General features: G+C 43.0%; 1 protein-coding gene across 2 annotated transcripts; it reads right to left on the reverse strand.

Moving 5' to 3' along the window:
• Nucleotides 1–615: 615 nt before the first annotated feature.
• On the reverse strand, nt 616–12,479 carry LOC123485693 (zinc finger protein 239-like). 2 transcript variants are annotated; one of them, XM_045216798.1, is made up of 2 exons: nt 12,004–12,479; nt 616–2,584 (listed from the first exon to the last, which is right to left on the reverse strand). In XM_045216798.1, exons 1-2 carry the CDS (start codon nt 12,194–12,196, stop codon nt 1,845–1,847), a joined length of 933 nt encoding a protein of 310 aa, XP_045072733.1. In that variant the 5' UTR covers nt 12,197–12,479; the 3' UTR covers nt 616–1,844. The 2 variants fall into 2 exon arrangements, with proteins under 2 accessions (XP_045072733.1, XP_045072732.1); XM_045216797.1 differs by having other exon boundaries at nt 616–2,587.
• Between the last annotated feature and the right edge of the window lie 6,240 nt (nt 12,480–18,719).

The following is an 18,719-nucleotide window of genomic DNA, read 5'->3' on the forward strand; positions in this document are numbered from 1 at the left end:
TTGTCATAGCATAGGAGTCCAGCAGTGGAGGCTGATGAGGGGAGGACGGCTCATAATAATGGCTGGAATTGAGTCAATGGAATGGCATCAAACATATGGTTTCCATTGACTCCATTCCAGCCATTACTAAGAGACGTCCTCCCCTCAGCAGCCTCCACTGGAGTCCAGTAACAATACATAGTGTAGATGTATATAATAAACAGACTAGGTCTATACTGCTCCTACATGGTGTAACAATACATAGTGTAGATGTATATAATGAACATCCAGTTAAAAATATATATTAAATTTTTCAGATAATATGTTGCGTTTATCAAATCCTTTTTACAATCAGCACCGAAGTTCTCTGACATGGTGGAATAATACTAATGTGAACATTCATGTGGTTGTGAATGTTTTTCATGTCAACATCTTATCAATGTTATCAGAACAACATCATCACATTTTTATACTCCTTTAGCTTGATGACTAGTACACAAATTAACTCAAATGAATCGCAACGGCAAAATTCAAGAGGTTTTCAAAGTTAGAATCAAGGTCCCGTGTAGCTCAGTTTGTAGAGCATGGCGCTTGCAATGCCAGAGTTGTGGGTTTGATTCCCACGGGGGACCAGTACGAAAATGTATGCACTCACTAACTGTAAAGTCGCTCTGGATAAAAGCGTCAGCAAAATGTGAAATGTAAGAAATGCACATTCTATTAATCTAATTTTGTCATTTTTATTTATTTTTATTGAATTTTAAAACATACAATCTACCTGCAGTGAAGCCGCTCAACATTTACATTCCATTCAGTCATCTAGCAGCCAATCCCATCCAAAGCGACCCACAGGAGCAACCAGGGTCAAAAGACCGATCTCCCACCCAGCCAAATCAGGTACCCAAACCAGCGACCTCTCGGCCGCCGGCCCAAACATCAAGTCCCCCCCAGAAAAACCTCTCAACATCCTGGTCCTCAAATGAAACTGGTATACTTTCTTATTTATGCTATTTTTGTTCCTCCACAAGTTTTGATCCTAATCTAATTTAATAATTTACATTTTGCAATATCCAAATCATGTATCCAATCAAATTCATTTAGCAATATCCAAATCATATCAAATACAATAGGTTTCAAGGTTAGAAACAACAAATCCACATTCTATATAATAACTTGTATTTTGAAATACCAATATTCAAATCTATATTATGAATAATCAAAATTCATAATCAAAATACACATTTAAAAAAAAAAGATTTCAGATGTGATCATGTCTTGAAAACAAAAGGTAAGCCTGTTATTGAGTAAGCTTGATTTTATGAACATTGATTTTATGTGGCATAAACCAAAACACAATTTCCTAGTCAAAAATATAAGTCAGAACACTGCCTCGCTATTCCATCATGTGATTTCAGGTCCTCTGACCGGGAAAATCTCTTCCAACAATGAGATTATTGGAAAGGCTTCTATCCTGTGTGTGTGTCCTCTCATGCTTTTTCAGTGTCCCTAACTCTTAGGCATCTCTCCAGTGTATCTTCTTTCATGCACTTTCAGGTTCCCTACATTTCTAAAATCCTTTCCACACTTGGAGCAGTGGAAAGGCTTCTCTCCTGTGTGTGTGTGTCATCTTATGCGTTTTCAAGTTCCCTAAATGGGTTAAACTTTTTCCGCAGTGGAAAAAGGCTTATCTCATGTGTGTGTGTCCGCTCATGTGATTTCAGGTAGCCTAGCTGGGTAAATCTCTTTCCACAGTCTGAACAGTGGTAGGGCTTCTCCCTTGTGTGTTCTCTCATGCGTTTTCTGATTCCCTAACCAGGTAAACCTCTTTCCACACTGGGAGCATTGGAAAGGCTTCTCTCCTTCTCTTATGTGTGTGTCATCTCATGTGTTTTCAAGGTCCCTAACTGGGTAAAACTTTTTCCACACTGGGAGCAGTGGAAAGGCTTCCCTCCTGTGTGTGTCATCTCATGCATTTTCATGTTCCATGAATGGGTAAAACGTTTCCCACACAAGGAGCATTGGAATGGTTGTTCTCCTGGGTGTATTCTTTCATGATCTTTCAGATGCGATAACTGAATAAATCTCTTTCCACACTGGGAGCATTGGAAAGGCCTCTCTACTAAGTGTGTTTTCTCATGTGATTTCAGGTCCCCTGGTGAGGAAAATTCATTTCCACAGTGGGAGCATTGATATGGCTTCTCTCCAGTGTGTGTTCTTTCATGCAGTTTTAGATTCCTTGAGTGTCCAAAACCCTTTCCACACTGGGAGCATTGATATGGCTTCTCTCCAGTGTGTGTTCTTTCATGCACTTTTAGATTCCCTGAGTGTCCAAAACCCTTTCCACACTGGGAGCATTGATATGGCTTCTCTCCAGTGTGTGTTCTTTCATGCACCTTTAGATGTCCTGAGAGTCTAAAACCCTTTCCACACTGGGAGCAGTGATAAGGCTTCTCTCCTGTGTGCGTCATCTCATGCGTTTTCAGGTTCCCTGAGTGTCTAAAACCCTTTCCACACTGGGAGCAGTGGAGTGGTCTTGCTGGTTTGGTCGTCTCTGGGTTTGGTTCCCCTGAAGGACTCTTCCGGTTGAGAGAGTCTGGTCTCTCACCTGCTGAAGACAAACAGAGTATTTGGTTAAACAGAGAGACCTGAATGAAACCTACAAGGTTTAATCTAGACTAGATCCCTCAATAAAATGCATAATCTTCAAGACCCTGGTGCTTGGTTCTGGAGCAGCAAGGGGAACTTCTCCTCCCTTCCTTCAGCTATGCTGGATGCAAGAGATCATTATATATTTACGAGTTTTATTAAACCAAGATGTGCACAAGCAGACTGCAGAGAGACTGAAATGACTATTCTGCAAGGTTTGTAACAATGTGCCACCCTCCTGAGGGGAGGGCAGACCTAAATACTCTGGCCTTCACTGTTCGTTGTTTCATCCTTCCCTGCCCTGGGTCAAAACATTAAATCAAGGCTGCCTTGGGGGTTGAATAGACTATACATTTGAATCACTTCAGGACACCCATGGCCGATTTACCAATCACTAAGACCTTCTTTATGGTGACCTCTGTCCTTAAGAGAGGGTACCTGGAGGTCAAATTCCAATAATGATCAGAATAGCGTTCTTAACAACCCAACCCGAGCACCCTGTTCTGCCACCTCTGGTCTCTTGGCCCTCCCAACCCTACAGGAGGGCAGCGCCCGCTCAGCCCAGTCAAAGCTCTTCTCTGTGCTGGCACCCTAATGGTGGAACAAGCTTCCCCTAATGCAGTGCTTCTCAATTATTTTCTGTTGCGCCCCCTAGGAAGAAATAAACATTTCGCGCCCCCCAACTCTCCGCCACGACTGGAAATAGTATCATTTGTCTATGAAATTGTTCTAAGTACACCTCTGCATAACATTGTATCCTTATTAACATTAAAGAAAATAAAAAAATTAAAAAGAAATATAGATCAACTTACAACAAAGACGAACTTTATTAACATTGTTTTTTAGTCTGTAACAGAAAAGACTTAAAGTGCATCAATTTGCCTGAAAAAAAAAAATGTCAAGCCTTATTTAAACTGTAATTTTTTTTTGACCATTTGATACTGAAAAATAAAATAAAATATATATCAATAAATAATAATACATTCAAATTGATCAGCAACATTAACTCAGGAGCACAATATATGAAACACTTTGACCTATAAAACAAAAATGAATAAAACAATGTGCTGATTTTTTTTTGCAAAATGAGGAAGTTAGGATAAATGGCTACAATGAGCACGTTTTGCAGTGCACAGCTTTTCGAAGCGGGGTTTGAAGCATGATACTGCAACTCTCAGCTCCTGCTCAATGTTTAGCTGGGACCTGTACTTGGTCTTCAGTGCAGCAACAGCAGAGAAGCCAGTCTCACAAAGATAAGATGTTGCAAAAGGAAGAAGAATGCCCATGGCCCTCTGCCCTAAGAGTGGATACTGCCTCTCTACACTCAGCCAGAATTCACTCAGTGTCTGTGATGTGAACCTCAGTCTCAATGTGGAGTCGGACATCATATCAATGAACTGGTCCTCCTCTGCAGAGCTGAAACCAGTTGGAGCTGGTGCATTAAAAGCATCTCTCACCCAGTCAAATTGGGAACTGTTTTCAGGGAAGTACTTTTTAAAGAATCCCATCAGTGATGAAATATGCTCTTTACTATATGGAATCACTGAGGTGGCATCATAGTCAGTAGTGTCAACAAATTCATGCAGGTTCTCGAATGAATCAGTATTTCCTTCATGAAGTCGCCTGCCCCCACATTGCAAGCTTTCGAGTGAATGAGCTGATCTTGTCTGTGACCTGAGGGAGGTGTTTTTTCCCTTGAAGCTGTAGATTTAGTTCATTTAGCTTTCCAAATATGTCACTCAGGTAGGCCAGTTTTGCCAGGAAGTTCTCATCACTAAATCTTTCTGCGAGGTCATACTTGTGCTCCTGCTCCGAAAACATTCTTATCTGCTCTCTGAGCTCAAAAACTCGGGACAGCCTCCTTGCTTCACTGTGAAACAGCACAGCTTGATGTTCAGCTCCCATCTCCTCACAGATAGCAGAGAAGACCACTTTTTAGTGGTCTGGTCTTTATAAAATTGACTACACCTACAGTGGGGGAAAAAAGTATTTAGTCAGCCACCAATTGTGCAAGTTCTCCCACTTAAAAAGATGAGAGAGGCCTGTAATTTTCATTATAGGTACACGTCAACTATGACAGACAAAATGAGGAGAAAAAATATCCAGAAAATCACATTGTAGGATTTCTAATGAATTTATTTGCAAATTATGGTGGAAAATAAGTATTTGGTCAATAACAAAAGTTTCTCAATACTTTGTTATATACCCTTTGTTGGCAATGACACAGGTCAAACGTTTTCTGTAAGTCTTTACAAGGTTTTCACACACTGTTGCTGGTATTTTGGCCCATTCCTCCATGCAGATCTCCTCTAGAGCAGTGATGTTTTGGGGCTGTCGCTGGGCAACACGGACTTTCAACTCCCTCCAAAGATTTTCTATGGGGTTGAGATCTGGAGACTGGCTAGGCCACTCCAGGACCTTGAAATGCTTCTTACGAAGCCACTCCTTCGTTGCCCGGGCGGTGTGTTTGGGATCATTGTCATGCTGAAAGACCCAGCCACGTTTCATCTTCAATGCCCTTGCTGATGGAAGGAGGTTTTCACTCAAAATCTCACGATACATGGCCCCATTCATTCTTCCCTTTACACGGATCAGTCGTCCTGGTCCCTTTGCAGAAAAACAGCCCCAAACCATGATGTTTCCACCCCCATGCTTCACAGTAGGTATGGTGTTCTTTGGATGCAACTCGGCATTCTTTGTCCTCCAAACACAACGAGTTGAGTTTTTACCAAAAAGTTATATTTTGGTTTCATCTGACCATATGACATTCTCCCAATCCTCTTCTGGATCATCCAAATTCACTCTAGCAAACTTCAGACGGGCCTGGACATGTACTGGCTTAAGCAGGGGGACACGTCTGTCACTGCAGGATTTGAGTCCCTGGCGGCGTAGTGTTACTGATGGTAGGCTTTGTTACTTTGGTCCAGCTCTCTGCAGGTCATTCACTAGGTCCCCCTGTGTGGTTCTGGGATTTTTGCTCACCGTTCTTGTGATCATTTTGACCCCACGGGGTGAGATCTTGCGTGGAGCCCCAGATCGAGGGAGATTATCAGTGGTCTTGTATGTCTTCCATTTCCTAATAATTGCTCCCACAGTTGATTTCTTCAAACCAAGCTGCTTACCTATTGCAGATTCAGTCTTCCCAGCCTGGTGCAGGTCTACAATTTTGTTTCTGGTGTCCTTTGACAGCTCTTTGGTCTTGGCCATAGTGGAGTTTGGAGTGTGACTGTTTGAGGTTGTGGACAGGTGTCTTTTATACAGATAACAAGTTCAAACAGGTGCCATTAATACAGGTAACGAGTGGAGGACAGAGGAGCCTCTTAAAGAAGAAGTTACAGGTCTGTGAGAGCCAGAAATCTTGCTTGTTTGTAGGTGACCAAATACTTATTTTCCACCATAATTTGCAAATAAATTCATGAAAAATCCTACAATGTGATTTTCTGGAATTTTTTTCCTCAATTTGTCTGTCATAGTTGACGTGTACCTATGATGAAAATTACAGGCCTCTCATCTTTTTAAGTGGGAGAACTTGCACAATTGGTGACTGACTAAATACTTTTTCCCCCACTGTACAATGTCAGTCACTTAATTCAGAGTAAAGGTGCCTTGATGCCAGTGATTCTCTGTGTATAACACAGTGTGTCCACTCAGCATTAGGTGAGGCCTTCTTGATGAGTGCCCGAAGTCCTTTTCTCATCCCTGCCATGGTCTGTGCACCATCACTGCAAACACCAATGCAGTTCTCCCACTTTAGCCCATTCTCAGTCAGGAAGCAGTCCAGCATTTTGAATAGCTCTTCAGCTGTGGCTCTGTCTCTGACATATTTACAAAAAAGTATATCCTCACACAGGGAGTTTGTCATGTCAAAACGTACATAAGCGATAAACAAACAGTCTTTGTTGCTGTCAGTTGCTTCATCGAACTGTAAGGCAAAACGTTTGTCTTTGAGTTTATCTACCAGCTGTTCTTTAAGATCGTTAGCAATGTAATTTATACGTCTGGCGACAGTGTCATTGGACAGAGGGATAGTTTTTATTTTTGCAGCACTTGCGTCATCCAGCATGACAGAGACCATGTCTAATGCTGCAGGCAGTATCAGCTCCTCTGCTATGGAGTGTTTTTTTTTGCACTGAGCAATTTGGTACGCCACCTTATATGATGCCAACAGTGCTCGCTGGTTTACTGAAGTAGCATTCACAAAGCGGGACGATTGTTGGCAATATTCGGCACGTTTTTCGCTGAAAAAACTCAAGCGGCTTATCAGCGTGATTGGGGTGTAATGTCTTTAAGTGATGCCTTAATTTATTTGGCTTCATGCTGTCCGCTGCCAACATTTTTAGACACAGTAAACATACCGGTCTTTCCTCTTCTCCCACCGTAGTCACAGTGAAGCCAAGCGCTACATACGCTTCGTCATATTTCCTCGTCTTAGCTTTCGGGAGACTTACGTTTGTCTCATTATCTCCGTCTCTCTCCGCCTTTCTTTTCATCCCTGTTAGATATGTTTCCATGGTGTCTCTTAAGGGTTTGTTATCTGCACTTCATATCTCCTGCTCTGTGCTCTTGTTAGGTGCAAAAAAAAACTACTCCCTGCGGCAAAGAAAAGCATGTTCCCCGGGGTCACACGCGCCCCCCCGGCATCGCTCCGAGCCCCCCACTATTTGAGAAGGACTGCCCTAATGTCAGAACAGCAGAGCCCATCTTTTAAAAACGTCTGAAACCTCTTTAAAGTGTATTTTAAATAAACCGTCTTATCTTACTACTTTGTTGAGGGAAAATGTGTATTCTATGACTGTGGTATGTTGTCTCACCTATCTATCTCAATACGAATGCACTAATGTAAGTCTCTCTGGATAAGAGCATCTGCTAAATGTTTGAAATGCAAATGTAGAACAGCAGAAAGCATCATTACCGAGTGGCTGTAGTGTTTAAGTGATAATGCCAGAGAAGCCAGTGTTTGAAGGATATATTGGCACAGGTATTCTGGCTCGGGCCGGCAAACAGTGCCAATATATCCTCCAAAAAACACCGACTTCCAGGGCATTATCACTTTTGTACAACGGATTACCAACATATTAAAATAATGATTGACATATTTTCCATAAAAATGTTATTTTGATACATTTATTCATTCCATTTCATCCTTCCATGAGATCTAGTCCCGACACAAATCTAGGGTTGTTACCCAAGCCAATTAGGTTGCTAGGAGACGCGCCCCAATCGTTTATAGTCTTTTTGTTCTCTTTCTATGGACCCATTTGTTCGTTTTCAAAGGTCCCGTTGCCATGCTGGTTGGCAACCCTCTTATCCCTGGCTTGCTAGCTAGACAACTATGGCGAACACTGTCCCATCAAACAGTGTAGCCAGAACAACAGCAAAGTAACTGTATTTGCGTTTAAGCTGTTTGAACTAAAATACAAACGCAACATTTAAAGTGTTCGTCCCATGTTTCATGAGCTGAAATAAAAGATCCCCGAAATTTTCCTTGAACATAAAAAGCTTATTTACCGCAAATTTTGCTCAAGAATTTGTTTACTTCCCTGTTAGTGAACATTTCTCCTTTGCCAATATAATCCATCCACCTGACAGGTGTGGCATATCAAGAAACTGATTAAACAGCATGATCATTACACACCTTATGCTGGGTCCATTAAAAGGCCAATAAAATGTGCAGTTGTGTCGCAACACAATGCCACAGATGTCTCAAGTTGAGGGAGCGTGCAATTGGCATGCTGACTGCAGGAATGTCCACCAGAGTTGTTGCCAGATAATTGAATGTTCATTTCTCTACCATAAGCAGCCTCCAACGTCGTTTTAGAAAATATGCAGCCTCACAACCGCAGACCACGTGTAACCATGTCAGCCCAGGACCTCCACATCCGGCTTTATCATCAGCGGGATCGTCCGAGACCAGCCACCCAGACAGCTGATGAAACTGGGTTTCCACAACCGAAGAATTTCTGCACAAACTGTCAGAAACCGTCGCAGAGAAAGCTCATCTGTGTGCGCATCGTCCTCAACAGGGTCTTGACCTGACTGTAGTTCGGCTTTGTAACAGACTTCAGTGGGTAAATGCTCACCTTTGATGGCCACTGACACGCTAGAGAAGTGTGCTCTTCACGGATGAATCCCTGTTTCAACTGTACCGGGCAAATGGCAGACAGCGTGTATGGCGTTGTGTGGGCAAGTGGTTCGCTGATGTCAACATTGTGAACAGAATCCCAGTTTCATCCACCGCCATCACCTCATGTTTCAGCATGATAATGCACAGCCTCATGTCGCAAGGATCTGTACACAATTCCTGGAAGCTGAAAATGTCCCAGTTCTTCAATGACCTGCATTCTCACCAGACATGTCACCCATTGGGCATGTTTGGGATGCTCTGAAATTGACGTGTATGAGAGTGTTCCAGTTCCTGCCAATATCCAGCAACTTCGCATAGCCATTGAAGAGGATTGGGACAGCATTCCACAGGCCACAATCAACAGCCTGATCATATGCGAAGGAGATGTGTTGCGCTGCCTGAGGCAAATGTTGGTCACACCAGATACTGACTGGTTTTCTGATCCACACTCCTACCTTTTTCCAAGGTACTTGCTCCAACATGAACAAAATTATGTGGACACCTGCTCAGCGAACATCTCATTCCAAAATCATGGGCATTAATATGGAGTTGGTCCCACCTTTGCTGCTATAACTGCCTCCACTCTTCTGAGAAGGCTTTCCACTAGATGTTGGAACATTGCTGTGGGGACTTGCTTCCATTCAGCCACAAGAGCATTAGTGAGGTCGGGCACTGATGTTGGGCAATTAGGCCTGGCTCGCAGTCGGCATTCTAATTTATCCCAAAGGTGTTCGATGGGGTTGAGGTCAGGGCTCTGTGCAGGCCAGTCAAGTTCTTCCACACCGATCTCGACGGGCCATTTCTGTATGGACCTCGCTTTGTGCATGGGGTTATTGTCTTGCTGAAACAGGAAAGGGCCTTCCCCAAACTGTTGCCACAAATCTGGAAGCACAGAATCGTCTAGATGGCATTGTATGCTGTAGCATTAAGATTTCAATTTACTGGAACTAAGGGGCCTCGCCCGAACCATGAAAAACAGCCCCAGACCATTATTCCTCCTCCACCAAACTTTACAGTTGGCACTATGCATTGGGGCAGGTAGGGTTCTCGTGGCATCCGCCAAACCCAGATTAGTCCGTTGGAATCCGCCAAACACAGATTTGTCAATCGGACTGCCAGATGGTAAAGCGTGATTCATCACTCCAGAGAAAGCATTTCCACTGCTCCGAAGTCCAATGGCGGCGAGCTTTACACCACTCCAGCCAGCGCTTGGCATTGCACATGGTGATCTTAGGCTTGTGTGCGACTGCTCGGCCATGGAAACCCATTTCATGAAGCTCCCGACGAACAGTTCTTGTGCTGACGTCGCTTCCAGAAGCAGTTTGGAACTCGGTAGTGAGTGTTGCAACCGAGGACAGACGATTTTTACACGCTACGCGCATCAGCGGTCCCGTTCTGTGAGCTTGTGCGGACTACCACTTTGTAGCTGAGCCGTTGTTGCTTCTATAAGTGGCCATCGAAGGTGAGCATTTGCCCACTGAAGTCGGTTACGACGCCGAACTGCAGTCAGGTCAAGATCCTGGTGAGGACGATGAGCTTCCCTGAGACAGATTCTGACAGTTTGTGCGGAAATCCTTAGGTTGTGCAAACCCACAATTTCATCAGCTGTCCGGGTGGCTGGTCTCAGATGATCCCAAAGGAGAAGAAGCCAGATGAGGCGGCCCTGGGCTGGCGTGGTTACACGTGGTCTGCTGTTGTGAGGCTGGTTGGACGTACCGCCAAATTCTCTAAAACGACGTTGGAGGCGGCTTGTGGTAGAGAAATGAACATTCAATTCAGGCAACAACTCTGGTGGACATTGCTGCAGTCAGTATGCCAATTTGCACGCTTCCTCAAAACTGCAGACATCTGTGGCATTGTGTTGTGTGACAAAACTGCACGTTTTAGAGTGGCCCTAAGCTTTTTGTGTGTATGAAAGATTTCTGGGATCTTTTTATTTCAGCTCATGAAACATGGGACTAGAGCTGTCACAGTGAATGTATTACCGCCACACCTGCGGTCACAATACATGATCACAGTCAAATTCCACGTGACCGTCACGGTAACTAGGCTTCTCCAAGCTCTGATGCTGCGGATGGTCATTAAATAGCCAACCAAACTTGATAACTGTCAGGTACCCAGCACTCCATTGTCCCTCTAATCACTGACATCAATGTTAAAATGTCATCAAAAATCTAATGAAACACTTAATGAGATCATGTTGCACAACATTTCTATATGCTATGCAATTGCGTGAGAAAACAGAGTTTTTATAGCCTCTATTAAAAAGGGGATCCCATCAGCTTTCTATAGGCTTGGCCTACTATATCTATTTCTCAACTTCCCTAATATTAAGCACATTGCTTCGCTTTACAACAGGAGTTTAGCCTACCTGGTTGGCATGCAAATGCCCCACGGGAAAAGCCTCCTCCATTTCAAGTGCATAGATGACGTGTATATTTTAAAATGTAGATGTTCCAAAGGTCTGCATCAGTGGCTTGTAGGCTATGCGTGGAAGACAGTAGATGCTAAACATGTTTATGTTAATTACGGCCAATTACCGTGAGTTATTTGCTTGACAATCACCAGCTGACAACATTTCATGACCGCCACAGCCCTACATGGGACCAACACTTCACATGTTGCCTATATATTTTTGTTCAGTGTAGATTATTTTCAAATTTAAGGGCCTAGATTCAATCAGATTAGCCTTAACCCGCTATAATCAAAACTGCATAGCAGATCATTCATATTTTTCTAGTCCACACAAACACATTCCATGCAGGTCCGATTGTCTGCGGGTGAAAGTTGATTGCATTTGTTTTGGAACCCCACAGCAAAGTCGGCTCAAAACAAAGTGAAGTAGGCTGATTTAGTAAACAAACACTGTATAGTTGGAAAACCTGGTTAAAACTATTTTTATTTTATGGCTGGTCAGTCCTTGTAGTCATAGCTTTTTTTAAATGGAATTTGTGCGTGGTTACATACCTGTTTACCAAAACAAGCGTTGGGCCAATAACCGAAAGGACGCTGGTGCGAATCCCCAAGCCAACTAGGTGAAAAATCTGTCGATGTGCCTTTAAGCAAGGCACTTAACCCTAATTGTTCCTGTAAGTCTCTCTGGACAAGAGCGTTTTCTAAATGACTAAAATGTAAAAAAAAATAGTAATGGCGGCCATTTTGTTGTTGTTTGAATCCCGGATTACCACTTTGAAACCACACATCAGTTCAACAATTGACAGAACTTGTGCTCCTGTTTTTAAGATAGTACTCACTGGTGTTAATCAGATCTCCAGTCTCATCCTCGTCTTCCTCATCCGCGTTCACTCTGATAGCTTCTTCATCGCCTTTCACTGTGACATCTTCCTCTTCCTCCTCTTCTTTCACGACAATATTAAGCCACAGACCCTGTTTCTCAGTCCAGCAGACCTCTTCTTTAGCAGGGGGGGAGTTGTTTAGTGAGCTCATGGTCCTGGATGTTATTAAGCTAGCTAGATAGTTAGCATAAGCGACTAGCCTAGTGCTAATTTAACCAGTCAGCTCGCTGACTAACAACGTAAATACGAAGGGGGGAAATTGGTAACTAGTAGATACGACAAACGTGTGTTTAAAACACAGTCACTAATATACACCGAAAACGTCTAAAGCGCTCCAATGTTAAGGTTAAATTGGCTCGCATACTACCTAGGTGGCTGATTATCTGTTGTTGTTGAAGAAGAGTCCCATCCACTATATTTTATGCCACGTCACACTCTGGCAGCATCGCCTGTAAAACGCATATCGCCATCTGCTGACTGGAGTTGAGTTGGACAGGTAACGCGGTTTAGGGAAATATTGATTACGTTTGTCCATTTTGGTCTTTCGCCAATCGCATTTAATCTTTTAACATTAGATCTTCTTCAGAGCTGATCTGATTGATCAAAAGACCAATTAGTGAAAAAAAATATCAGAAATGGGCTGCCTGTGTAAACAGCCTTCTGCTCCTACATGGTGTAACAATACATCATGTAGATGTATATAATGAACAGACTAGGTCTATACTGCTCCTACATGGTGTAACAATACATCATGTAGATGTATATAATGAACAGACTAGGTCTATACTGCTCCTACATGGTCTAACAATACATCATGTAGATGTATATATAATGAACAGACTAGGTCTATACTGCTCCTACATGGTGTAACAATACATCATGTAGATGTATATATAATGAACAGACTAGGTCTATACTGCTCCTACATGGTGTAACAATACATCATGTAGATGTACAGTGAGGGAAAAAAGTATTTGATCCCCTGCTGATTTTGTATGTTTGCCCACTGACAAAGAAATGATCAGTCTATAATTTTAATAGTAGGTTTATTTGAACAGTGAGAGACAGAATAAGAACAAAAAAATCCAGAAAAACGCATGTCAAAAATGTTTTAAATTGATTTGCATTTTAATGAGGGAAATACAGTGGGGAGAACAAGTATTTGATACACTGCAGATTTAGCTGGTTTTCCTACTTACAAAGCATGTAGAGGTCTGTCATTTTTATCATAGGTACACTTCAACTGTGAGAGACGGAATCTAAAACAAAAATCCAGAAAATCACATTGTATGATTTTTAAGTAATTAATTTGCATTTTATTGCATGACATAAGTATTTGATACATCAGAAAAGCAGAACTTAATATTTGGTACAGAAACCTTTGTTTGCAATTACAGAGATCATACGTTTCCTGTAGGTCTTGACCAGGTTTGCACACACTGCAGCAGGGATTTTGGCCCACTCCTCCATACAGACCTTCTCCAGATCCTTCAGGTTTCGGGGCTGTCGCTGGGCAATACGGACTTTCAGCTCCCTCCAAAGAGACTGGCTAGGCCACTCCAGGACCTTGAGATGCTTCTTACGGAGCCACTCCTTAGTTGCCCTGGCTGTGTGTTTCGGGTCGTTGTCATGCTGGAAGACCCAGCCACGACCCATCTTCAATGCTCTTACTGAGGGAAGGAGGTTGTTGGCCAAGATCTCACGATACATGGCCCCATCCATCCTCCCCTCAATACGGTGCAGTCGTCCTGTCCCCATTGCAGAAAAGCATCCCCAAATAATGATGTTTCCACCTCCATGCTTCACGGTTGGGATGGTGATCTTGGGGTTGTACTCATCCTTCTTCTTCCTCCAAACATGGCGAGTGGAGTTTAGACCAAAAAGCTCTATTTTTGTCTCATCAGACCACATGACCTTCTCCCATTCCTCCTCTGGATCATCCAGATGGTCATTGGCAAACTTCAGACGGGCCTGGACATGCGCTGGCTTGAGCAGGGGGACCTTGCGTGCGCTGCAGGATTTTAATCCATGATGGCATAGTGTGTTACTAATGGTTTTCTTTGAGACTGTGGTCCCAGCTCTCTTCAGGTCATTGACCAGGTCCTGCCGTGTAGTTCTGGGCTGATCCCTCACCTTCCTCATGATCATTGATGCCCCACGAGGTGAGATCTTGCATGGAGCCCCAGACTGAGGGTGATTGACCGTCATCTTGAACTTCTTCCATTTTCTAATAATTGCGCCAACAGTTGTTGCCTTCTCACCAAGCTGCTTGCCTATTGTCCTGTAGCCCATCCCAGCCTTGTGCAGGTCTACAATTTTATCCCTGATGTCCTTACACAGCTCTCTGGTCCTGGCCATTGTGGAGAGGTTGGAGTCTGTTTGATTGAGTGTGTGGACAGGTGTCTTTTATACAGGTAACGAGTTCAAACAGGTGCAGTTAATACAGGTAATGAGTGGAGAACAGGAGGTCTTCTTAAAGAAAAACTAACAGGTCTGTGAGAGCCGGAATTCTTACTGGTTGGTAGGTGATCAAATACTTATGTCATGCAATAAAATGCAAATTAATTACTTAAAAATCATACAATATAATTTTCTGGATTTTTGTTTTAGATTCCGTCTCTCACAGTTGAAGTGTACCTATGATAAAAATTACAGACCTCTACATGCTTTGTAAGTAGGAAAACCTGCAAAATCGGCAGTGTATCAAATACTTGTTCTCCCCACTGTAAGTATTTGACCCCCTCTCAATCAGAAAGATTTCTGGCTCCCAGGTGTCTTTTATACAGTTAACGAGCTGAGATTAGGAGCACACTCTTAAAGGGAGTGCTCCTAAGCTCAGTTTGTTACCTGTATAAAAAAGACACCTGTCCACAGAAGCAATCAATCAATCAGATTCCAAACTCTCCACCATGGCCAAGGCCAAAGAGCTCTCCAAGGATGTCAGGGACAAGATTGTAGACCTACACAAGGCTGGAATGGGCTACAAGACTATCGCCAAGCAGCTTGGTGAGAAGGTGACAACAGTTGGTGCGATTATTCGCAAATGGAAGAAACACAAAATAACTGTCAATTTCCCTCGGCCTGGGGCTCCATGCAAGATCTCACCTCGTGGAGTTGCAATAATCATGATAACGGTGAGGAATCAGCCCAGAACTACACAGAAGGATCTTGTCAATGATCTCAAGGCAGCTGAGACCATAGTCACCAAGAAAACAATTGGTAACACACTACGCCATGAAGGACTGAAATCCTGCAGTGCCCGCAAGGTCCCCCTGCTCAAGAAAGCACATATACAGGCCCGTCTGAAGTTTGCCAATGAACATCTGAATGATTCAGAGGAGAACTGGGTGAAAGTGTTGTGGTCAGATGAGACGAAAATTGAGCTCTTTGGGATCAACTCAACTCGCCGTGTTTGGAGAAGGAGGAATGCTACCAATGACCCCAAGAACACCATCCCCACCGTCAAACATGGAGGTGGAAACATTATGCTTTGGGGGGTGTTTTTCTGCTAAGGGGACAGGACAACTTCACCGCATCAAAGGGACGATGGACGGGGCCATGTACTGTCAAATCTTGGGTGAGAACCTCCATCCCTCAGCCAGGGCATTGAAAATGGGTCGTGGATGGGTGTTCCAGCATGACAATGACCCAAAACACACGGCCAAGGCAACAAAGGGGTGGCTCAAGAAGAAGCACATTAAGGTCCTGGAGTGGCCTAGCCAGTCTCCAGATCTTAATCCCATAGAAAATCTGTGGAGGGAGCTGAATGTTCGAGTTGCCAAACGTCAGCCTCGAAACCTTAATGACTTGGAGAAGATCTGCAAAGAGGAGTCGGACAAAATCCCTCCTGAGATGTGTGCAAACCTGGTGGCCAACTACAAGAAACGTCTGACCTCTGTGATTGCCAACAAGGGTTTTGCCACCAAGTACTAAGTCATGTTTTGCAGAGGGGTCAAATACTTATTTCCCTCATTAAAATGCAAATCAATTTATAACATTTTTGACATGCGTTTTTCTGGATTTTTTTGTTGTTATTCTGTCTCTCACTGTTCAAATAAACCTACCATTAAAATTATAGACTGATCATGTCTTTGTCAGTGGGCAAACGTACAAAATCAGCAGGGGATCAAATACTTTTTTCCCTCACTGTATATAATGAACAGACTAGGTCTATACTGCTCCTACATGGTGTAACAATACATCATGTAGATGTACAGTGGGGAGAACAAGTATTTGATACACTGTCGATTTTGCAAGTTTTCCTACTTACAAAGCATGTAGAGGTCTGTAATTTTTATCATAGGTACACTTCAACTGTGAGAGACGGAATCTAAAACAAAAATCCAGAAAATCACATTGTATGATTTTTAAGTAATTAATTTGCATTTTATTCACATCGACGGGACCACAGTTGAGAAGGTGAAAAGCTTCAAGTTCCTCGTCGTACACATCACTGACAATCTGAAATGGTCCACCCACACAGACAGTGGTGAAGAAGGTGCAACAGCACTTCTTTAACCTCAGGAGGCTGAAGAAATTTGGCTTGGCCCTTAAGACCCTCACAAACTTTTACAGACGCACAATTGAGAGCATCCTGTCGGGGCTGTATCACCGCCTGGTACGGTAACTGCACCGCCCGCAATCGAAGGGCTCACCAGAGGGAGGTGCGGTCTGCCCAACGCATCACCGGGGGCACACTGCCTGCCCTCCAGGACACCTACAGCACCCGATGTCACAGGAAGGCCAAAAACATAATCAAGGACATCAACCACCCGAGCCTCGGCCTGTTCACCCCGTACCATCCTGAAGGGGAGGTCAGTACAGGTGCACCAAAGCTGGGACCATCAGACTGTTAAATAGCCATCACTAGCCGGCTACCACCCGGTTACTCAACCCTGCACCTTAGAGGCTGCTGCCCTATATACATAGACATGGATACATAGCCACTTTAATAATGGAACACTAGTCACTTTAATAATGTTTACATACTGCTTTACTCATCTCATATGTATATTCTGTATTCTATTCTACTGTATTTTAGTCAATGCCACTCCAACATTGCTCGTACTAATATTTATATATTTCTTAATTCCATTATTTTACTTTTAGATTTGTGTGTATTGTTAGATACTACTGCACTGTTGGAGCTAGGAACATAAGCGTTTCGCTACACCCGCAATAACATCTGCTAAATATGTGTCCGTGACCAATACAATTTGATTTGAACACACTTAACAAGATACAGGGTAGAGAAAGTTTTGCTGACGCTGAAAATGTATGTTAATATTTTTTTGTTGTTGGTTTTTATGGAAAGTTTTCTTAATGTTCTGAGAACATTACTTTCAATAGAACCATGAGAAAACCTGGTGGAAACTTTATGCTGAAGTATTGAAATTGCCACAGGACAACGTTTCTTCTTAACGTTCTATGAACTATTAGAGAACGTTCCCAACGTCAAACCAGTTGGAGAACGTTCCTAGAACATGAACAAAAATGTAGTTAAATATAATCATGTTTGAACTTTTAGGAAACGTTCTGTTAAAGTAATGAAATAACAAAGAACATTTTATTTAATCAAGTTCCTTAAATATGCTGAGAATGTTCCAAAGCCAAGCAACTATCCTGTTATAAACAATATGACTTCATGTGGCTTGAAGAAAAAATACACATTCTCAGAAACATAAGTCAGAACACAGCCTCTCTCCCTCATCTGATTTCAGGTCCTCTGACCGGGAAAATGTATTTCCACAATGAGAGCAGTGGTATGTCTTCTCCTCCTCCTCCTTCCCCTCCTGTGTATTTGTATGTTTATTTCTATGTATTCTCTCATGCGTTTTTAGGTACCTCAACTGAGCAAATCTCTTTTCACACAGGGAGCATTGGTAGGGCTTGTCTCCAGTGTGTATTCACTCATGTGATTTCAGGCTCCCTAACTGGTTAAAAGTCATTTCACAGTGGGCGCAGTGGTAAGGCTTCTCTCCAGAGTGTATTCTCTTGTGTATTTCCAAGTACCCTAAAGTAGTAAATCTCTTTCCACACTGAGAGCATTGGCAGGACTTCCTCCCTGATGTGTGTATTTATTCATGCCTATTCAGGTCCCTTAACCGTGTAAAACGCTTTCCGCACTGCACACATTGGTAGGGCTTTTCTCCTGTGTGTGTAGTCTCATGCTGTTTCAGGTTTCCTAACATTGTAAAACTCTTTCCACACTGGGAGCAGTGGTAGGGCTTCTCCCCTGTGCGAGTTCTCTTATGGTCTCTAAGGTGCCCTAACCACCAAAAACTCTTTCCACAGTGGCAGTAGTGGTGTTGTCTTGCTGGTTTGGGTGTCTTTGGGTCTGGTTCCTCTGAAGGACTCTTCCTGCTGTCAGAGTTAGAGTCTGGTTTCTCTCCTGCCAAAGACAGAGTATTTAGTTACATGCTGAACAGAGACCTGAATGAATCCTCCACATGATAAAACTGTCTCCCTATGAGGTTTAATCCAGACTAGATCCCCCAATAACCTGAGGCAAGATGTTTCTTTTTCTACTTGGTGGCCGCAATAATAATTATAATATATTTATAATATAATTATAATATATTTATAATATTAACGTAGAACCTCAAATCTAATCTTGCTTTCATAGAATGTCAGGTTTTTGGCTGACTGCTGTTCTAGTCTATGACCACTACTGC

This window comes from Coregonus clupeaformis, unplaced genomic scaffold (assembly GCF_020615455.1).
Source record: "Coregonus clupeaformis isolate EN_2021a unplaced genomic scaffold, ASM2061545v1 scaf0802, whole genome shotgun sequence".
Taxonomy (NCBI): domain Eukaryota; kingdom Metazoa; phylum Chordata; class Actinopteri; order Salmoniformes; family Salmonidae; genus Coregonus; species Coregonus clupeaformis.